This window comes from Sinocyclocheilus grahami, unplaced genomic scaffold (genome assembly GCF_001515645.1).
Source record: "Sinocyclocheilus grahami isolate Dianchi unplaced genomic scaffold, SAMN03320097.WGS_v1.1 scaffold661.1, whole genome shotgun sequence".
Lineage (NCBI taxonomy): Eukaryota > Metazoa > Chordata > Actinopteri > Cypriniformes > Cyprinidae > Sinocyclocheilus > Sinocyclocheilus grahami.
This window is the reverse complement of record NW_015505840.1, coordinates 1005497-1013110: the sequence shown is the minus strand read 5'-3', so window position 1 is coordinate 1013110 and position 7614 is coordinate 1005497. Positions and strand designations below refer to the sequence as shown.

Here is a 7614-nt window from a genome sequence, read left to right as displayed (position 1 = left end):
TACTATGGTACTTTGACATATATTATATTTTATATATGTGACAAATATATATATATATATATATACGTATATATATACAGGTTCAAAAATCTGAGACCACCAATGGAAATGCTTCTATTTTACATAAAGGTTTCTAATTCAACTCAACATTATATTCTCAGTATTGCAAATTAAAAACATGTAGATGAATTTCAGAATGTCTTAGTATTTTTTAGTATTTCTCAGTATTCTTAGTCTATGATGTTGAAGTACTATGGTATTGTACTGTCCAAACTCACTCTCTCAGCCACTCAAATACAGGCGCACACACACTTGGTCACACACCAGCGGTCAGAAAGGCTTAACCGTGGTTATTTCTACAGAACCAATAACAAGTCCTTTATTTGAAAGGCAAAGTGTTGCGTCTTGCATAAGTGAAAAGGTCAGAGTGCCGGCGAGAGCTGAAATAGATTCAAAAACCCAGAGTGAAGTGATTGAACGCTGCAGTCTGAGACTCAAAAGAGCTGTGGAGAGATGAAGGTCAAACTGAAGTCTGAAATGATTTCCAAAGATACTTCATCCTGCACAATATTTATGGAGTTTGGCCTTAAATGCCAAGACAGGAAGTGAGTTCTTGAGAGCTTAGGCGGCGGTCTGCATTCCGGTCACAGAACTGCATGAGCTTCTTGGCACAGCGGCGAGGACGCAGAGTTCTGCGGAGCAGGATTTCACGCTCGCTCAGAAGCCCATCGGTGTCTGCGTGCAGCCACGCAAAGTACCGATGGAGAGTTTGAACAGACGAGAAAGAGGCTGGAGAGGTGAGGACATGAGGACGAGCCTCAGGGGTCCTGAGAGACAAGAAGAGCATCATAAACTACATAAAACTCAATTCATGATGGACGTTCTAGATCAACACACTTTCCAGATCTGCCACTGAAATGAGAATGTAGAAATGCGTTTAAAATCATTAGAAAGATTACACATGAATGCATGCATAATTAATCAATCAACTTTTTGTGACTTCTCTGTGCACTTTTAAAGCAGTTATTTTTTATTTACTGTTATAGTATTTATTAACATTTTGAATGAGCATTTATTTTTATATTGTCAGTTTTCATTTTAAATTTAATTGAGTCATTTTTGTTAATCTCTTTTTGTGATTTGTATTAGTTTATTTTTTTTATATTTCTATGCAGTCACTTAAACTTGTTTTATTCCATGTAGTTGCCAAGGCAATTTTTCTCATTTAAATTTTTTAGTTTTTCATCAAATATTTGTATTACTAATTTTTTTTTTTTTTTACATTTCAATTTAGCTTTATTCATATATTTATTTCAGGTTTTTTTAGTAATTATAGTACTACAATTTAAACTTGTTTTACTTCAGTTAGCTGCCAAGGAAACATTTTTTCATCTAATATTTGTATTTTATTTCATTTCAGCTTTATTTGAATTAACAAACATTTTTTTAATTGTTTCAGTTAACGACAACAACATTGTTTTAAATGTGAAGTGTGTCATTTCAGCAGCTAAACTGAATTGCAAAAATGATGTTTTCATACATATAATGCTTGAATTCATTAGTTGAGTCAGAAACTGACATGTCAGAATGCGAATAACCTTCAATGTTGAAATGTGGTTGAAATAACATCACTTGTTGATTCAACGTTGAAAAAATGAAAAAAAGTTTAATGCTAAATGGCTATAATAAGGTTAACAAAATGCATCTAAATCAACATTGAAATTGAATTCATCCACGCTGAAAAGACATTGAAACAATATCAGTGTTGATTGAAAATGCAAAATCGAAACAAAATTCAAGTGATTCAGCTTTGATCCATGCTGTTGATTCACTCATGAATAAATGTTGAAATGTCATCTGGGAACAAATCGATGTTATGAAAGAGTGAGCGTTTACTATGATGACTTAATATCTGCTTGTCATGATGTCTAGTGACTGTAATCGATGTGTGTCTCTAACCTGTAAGCAGAAGATGGAGCCTCGTTTTCAACCTCCTGCTGAAATCCTTGCATTAAACTCTTCAGAAAGCCTTACTTTCGTACACTGGGACAACCTACACAAACACAGACAGATATCGCAAATGAAATCTGCGATATACTGTATATTTTAGTGAATCAAATAGGCCAAGATCTGACCTGTTGGTTGTATTTAAATTCATTGTCATAACATATTCACATGACATACAGTTTCAACATTCGACAATACAATTAATACAAACATTGTATAAAATAAAAATTAGAACTTGTCTATACAACTCTATAAAAGATCCTTTAGATGTACTTATGATAAAAATACATATGTTTTACAGACAAGTCAGTGCTGCAATATTTACATTTTGGTGGTTCTTCACCATTCCAGAAATGCCCACGAGTCTAGTATGTATGGAAGCTTATTTTCTCCATGGAATAAAAAAAAGGTGACTTTCTCAGAATTGTGAGATATAAACTCAGAATTGAGTTATAAACTCATAATTCTGAGAACAAAGGTCAAGAAATGCAAGATGTTAACTCCCATTTCTGAGTTTATGTCTCAAAATTTAGACTTTCTTTTCTCTCAGTTCTGAGTTAGTATCTCAAAATTCAAAATTTTTTCCCATGCAATTCTGAGTTTAAGATATTACCTTTAAATCACCTTTTTATTTTTTTATTCCAAGTATGGCACGACACCTTGTATGAACAGCTTGGTCTTGATTTAGAAGAGTAAACGCATGTTGTCCCACCACAGGACAACTTCTCAAATCCAGCCTGAGATCTGACCTGAGCGAGGCGTTTGTGTGTAGCTGTTGTTGATGATGAGTGTGTGTGTTTCCTGAGCGCTGCAGTCAGGTAGTTGGTTCCTGCACACAGTACAGAATCATGTAGAGTTTTCTACACTCACTAACACACACACACAGACACATACACAATCTCCCTACCTGGCTGAAGTGCCCGGCACGGGCCGTCCTGAGTCCACTCTCACGCACTAGCAGTATCCTGTGCTGCTGTGGCACTGAACGGCTCTGTACCGCCCATCTGCACTGCATTCTGGGACAAAATGCTCCTCTGACCCCTGAATGGCCGCTTCAGCGAGCACAGACATCCTCTCATGTTCACAGGTCTTTAAAGAGTCTGCAGAGTAAGAAACAGAACAAATTCAGTATTCAAAACACTCAAATGAAGCCTTGATCATCTTTCACTCTCACCTGTGGGTCGTCTGTCGGAACGGTTTCCATTCGGGTCAGAGTTCAGCAGGATTGTCACCCAAAATGGAGGCACTGTGACTTCTGGATTTAAAACTATAATATTGTAATGCCATTTCATTAATGGCATATATATATATATATTTAATAGTAATATAAAGTATAAGTATAAAGTAAGAATGAAGTCATTAACACTGAACTCACCTGCAGCGGTCAGAACAAAGTGCTGGTCAGGATCAGGAGTGGAGCACCACCGAACGCCTCGCTCTAAACCCAGAGAGGAAACATGTGAGATACTGGGATGATTATTTAATCATACTGCAACATTTGTGTGTGTGTGTGTGTGTGTGTGTGTGTGTGTGTGTGTTCGCTCACTTGCTTGTGCAAATCCCGAGTAATATCTGACATCTGGCCTTCAACACAGATGATCATAATTGATAAGTGAGATGATAAGTGAAAAACAATTAGATTTAGATTACATATTTTGTGAAGAAAAGTAATGCTTGTACATGCAAAATTCACTGCCACAATGCTAAGGTGTTCTGTTTGGTTTCTAGAGATGTTTTCAAATCCTGAACAAAGGTATCTGCATCTATACTAAAATGAAAACCATAAAAAAACTAAATTTGAAATAAAATAAACATTAACTGTAATAAAATTAAATAGAAAAAAATGTATTTGAACTAGTTGCCAGGGCAATATTTCTATTTTCTTTTAGTTTAAGTTGAAGTACTAAAATAACTAAATCAAAAATAAACTAAAACAAAAAGTAAACCTTAAAGGGTTAGTTTACCCAAAAATGAAAATTCTGTCATTAATTACTCACCCTCGTGTTGTTCGAAACTCGTAAGACCTTCGTTCATCTTCAGAACACAATTTAAGATATTTTTGATGAACTCTGAGGGCTCACTGACCCTCCCATAGACAGCAAGGTAACTACCACGTTCAAGGTCCAGAAAAATACCAAGATGATCGACAAAGTAGTCTGTGTGACATCAGTGGTTCAACTGTAAAGTTACGAAGCTACGAGAATACTTTATTGCGCAAAGAAAACAAAAATAATGACTTTATTTCACATTTTCGTCTCTACTGCGTCACTTGAGGACGCGCGTTCACGACAGCACCATGACGCGAGCGTGTGGCGGGGCTGACCCAAATCCGGCGTAATGACGTCATCACGCCGGATCTGGGTCAGCGCTGCCACACGCTCACGTCATGATACTGTCGTATCACACCACAAGTGATGCAGTAGAGACGAAAATGTGAAATAAAGTCGTTATTTTAGCTTCGAAACTTCGTAACTTTACAGTTGAACCACTGATGTCACACAGATTACTTTGTCGATCATCTTGGTACTTTTCTGGACCTTGAACGTGGTAGTTACCTTGCTGTCTATGGGAGGGTCAAAGAGCCCTCAGAGTTAATAAAAAATATCTTAAATTGTGTTCCGAAGATGAACGAAGGTCTTATGGGTTTGGAACAACACGAGGGTGAGTAATTAATGACAGAATTTTTATTTTTGGGTGAACCATCCCTTTAATAAAAACTATATTGACAAAAAAACTAGTAACCAATAAAAATGCCCAAAACACAACAAAATTACTAAAACTTAAAATGAAAGCAGAAAATCTAATTCAAAATATTAACAAAAACTATAGTAAAATACTGTACATCCATGATACTAAAACAACACTAGTCAGTATCACTACACCCTAACAATTTGAAAATCAGTTATCAAGTTCACATAACTTTGTTCATAAGTACAATGAGCTTTCAGTAATATTTGAGTGAAATTAACTCATTTAATTTCACTAAGTTCACTGTTTGGTTTTAGTGTACAATAGTTGATTCTGCTCCCAAACAGAACTCACCAGTGCAGTTGGGCCGCAGATGTAAGACAGAGCTTCCGCTCATAGGCATCCCATCAGGAGAAGAGCACCAGCAGTAACCCGTCTGATTGTGACACTGCACCTACAGGTCAAAGGTCACTCAGACGTCACAGCATATGAAATATTGTGACCGTGACTTCCTTGTCAGTTACTCTGAACTTTAGCATCACAATACCTCTGTGTAAGTTCTGTCGGATTTGCATTCTGGGATGAAGATGGCGAAGGAATCAGATCGAGCACTGGCTTGAGCTTGAGAGCGAGCCAGTCGACATTTAGACCTCAACGCATCTGCTGACAAACATAAACACTTCAGACTGACTTTTGATGAAAAGCCTTTGTTTTCCTGTGATGAATCTCACCTGTGCATGTAGATAATACAGCCGTCCTCAGCTGGCTGTCGATGCACTGGGCACGCTGGAAAGAACACAGAGATTTATACAGTCGGCCGTTGCTGCCACACACAGCTTGATGGCGCCCTCTAGCACAGTCCAACACACACATCTGACGCCACTGCTTAGAGAACAGGAGGGCGTGAGTTTCTTTGCATCTGGCTGAATGGGAAAGGCTAGTCTGTGGAAAAACTCTCAAAAAAAGAGAATCATGGTGTCTGGCTGAAGAACAGCAGGGTGCTGTCGTGAAAAACGCTGGAGGTCCCATGATGGGAAGGTGATGCGAGACGGTTTAGACACGCTAATGAAAGATTTATATTTATGCACTCTCTCAAAGGACAAATTATCTTGTTGAAGGCAAGCAAAGAGAGTACATACTTATATTTCAAATAGCCCTAACATTAAATATTCAAAAATATCCTTGTGCACTTTAAATTTAGAAGAAAAACTAAAACTTTGGACAGTTGGCAGTTTGCTCTCAATTGGCCAATGCTGGAATAAGAACATATCAGAGCATATGTTTTCCAATTACAACAGTAACAATCTTTCTGTGCCAGATTATAACTAGTACTAAACAGCTATATATCTTTTCTATTGTACATAAAGGTGTTCTGATGTCCAAATGCACATCTATATCAGACATGTAGTGTGTAAAATAACATGCAACACAGTTTAGACTTATAATAGCACAGGTTCCATTACCCATGAATATCCCAAACATATGAGGCAGTGTTTACTGAATCCATGAAAAGAATAGAGCAGTGTGTCTTTTAATGAAGGCCAAGAGAGAGCTTGGAAAATGACTTGGACATGTTCAGACGTTAGTGGAAACATCTCCATCTCTGATGAGTGTGTACATGCCCACATGTTCTATATGCAACACACAATCATTCCTGAGAACGAACCGTGAAAACCTTCAGTAAAATTATGCTTTACAGCATAACATACTTGTAAAGGGCAAGTCATGACCCATCAGATTCAGAATTTAATCAATGTATCTTATCATTTTTGTCATTAATCATTCATGTACATTAATGTCTATTATTTGCCCTATTAATTTTTTTCTGTGTGTGTGCCAGTATGCACTGCATGTTTATAAGTTATACAGCCATTGGAAAGACAAATTTTTAACAAATTTGTACATATTAAAATCAGATTTAGGTCTCAACTGTAAGAATATAAAATCAATTCTAATATTTCAATGACAGAGTCAAGGTACTAAAGTAACTCTTAATATTTTGGACTCCAGGTTACGCATTTTGTTAAACAGTTACTGATTTGCCAAAATCATTAGGATGGAATCTTTCCACACCTTCACAAGTGTGCAGAAACAAACAACACAGAAAGTCATCGATGTCTCTGTTGGAGAACAAGGCAGCACTGTAGACACGAGGCATGTCTAACAATTTTATAACTGTGAATGAAAATAAGTGTGGCCTCAGGTGGTTGAGAGATGTGGTGCCACTTTGCTAACAGGTGTGCATATTTTGAATTTAATGCCAATATTTTTTGTCTTTTAAAAACCTTTTAAAAACGGGGTGATTATAAAAAAAAAAATGTATTCCTGTGTCGCTTTTTTATGTGTTGTGTGCTCAGGCATTTCACAAGTCCAGGTGGCTTTTTTTTATTTTTTGCAGGTTAACAGGCACATGTTTTGACAGAAATTTATGACAGAGCAATACTATAATGCAAAGAAATCCACAAAACCCTTTTTCCCTTCACTAGGGTTATATGTTAAATATTCAATCTTTGTGACTTTTTAGAGTTACTAATATTTTATAGAGTTACTAATATACAAGTCCTTCATTACACCTTTAGTTAAAGCTGCAGTCCGTAAGTTTTGCCTCTTTGTCGCCATCTCTGTTTGAAAACATGGAATTGCAGCTGTGTGTGGAATTATCTAGCTTGCGTGGGTTGTGAGTCGGCACGGCTCCAGCGCGGATGAATCTAATCTGAAGAGTATGTGTGGCAGTCAGTCACCGCACCGGTGTGGATATTTACTGTACTTCGCAATCACAGATTCTAGCCTACGTCTTGGAATATGACCCAAATAAGAATTTTCACCGTATATTGCCATCTGAACAAGTAACAAGTCTGTCACATTTGTTCTGACCAACTGAGGAAAAAAGCATTACAATAAATCTCGCTAGCACCCAAT

At 36.9% G+C, this 7614-nt stretch overlaps 1 protein-coding gene across 1 annotated transcript; it reads right to left on the bottom strand.

Annotated features, from left to right (window-relative positions):
* Nucleotides 1-276: 276 nt before the first annotated feature.
* On the bottom strand, nt 277-3086 carry LOC107558855 (SPARC-related modular calcium-binding protein 2-like). Its single transcript, XM_016242549.1, has 4 exons — nt 2915-3086; nt 2757-2836; nt 1960-2053; nt 277-827 (listed from the first exon to the last, which is right to left on the bottom strand). Exons 3-4 carry the CDS (start codon nt 2010-2012, stop codon nt 587-589), a joined length of 294 nt encoding a protein of 97 aa, XP_016098035.1. The 5' UTR covers nt 2013-2053; nt 2757-2836; nt 2915-3086; the 3' UTR covers nt 277-586.
* Between the last annotated feature and the right edge of the window lie 4528 nt (nt 3087-7614).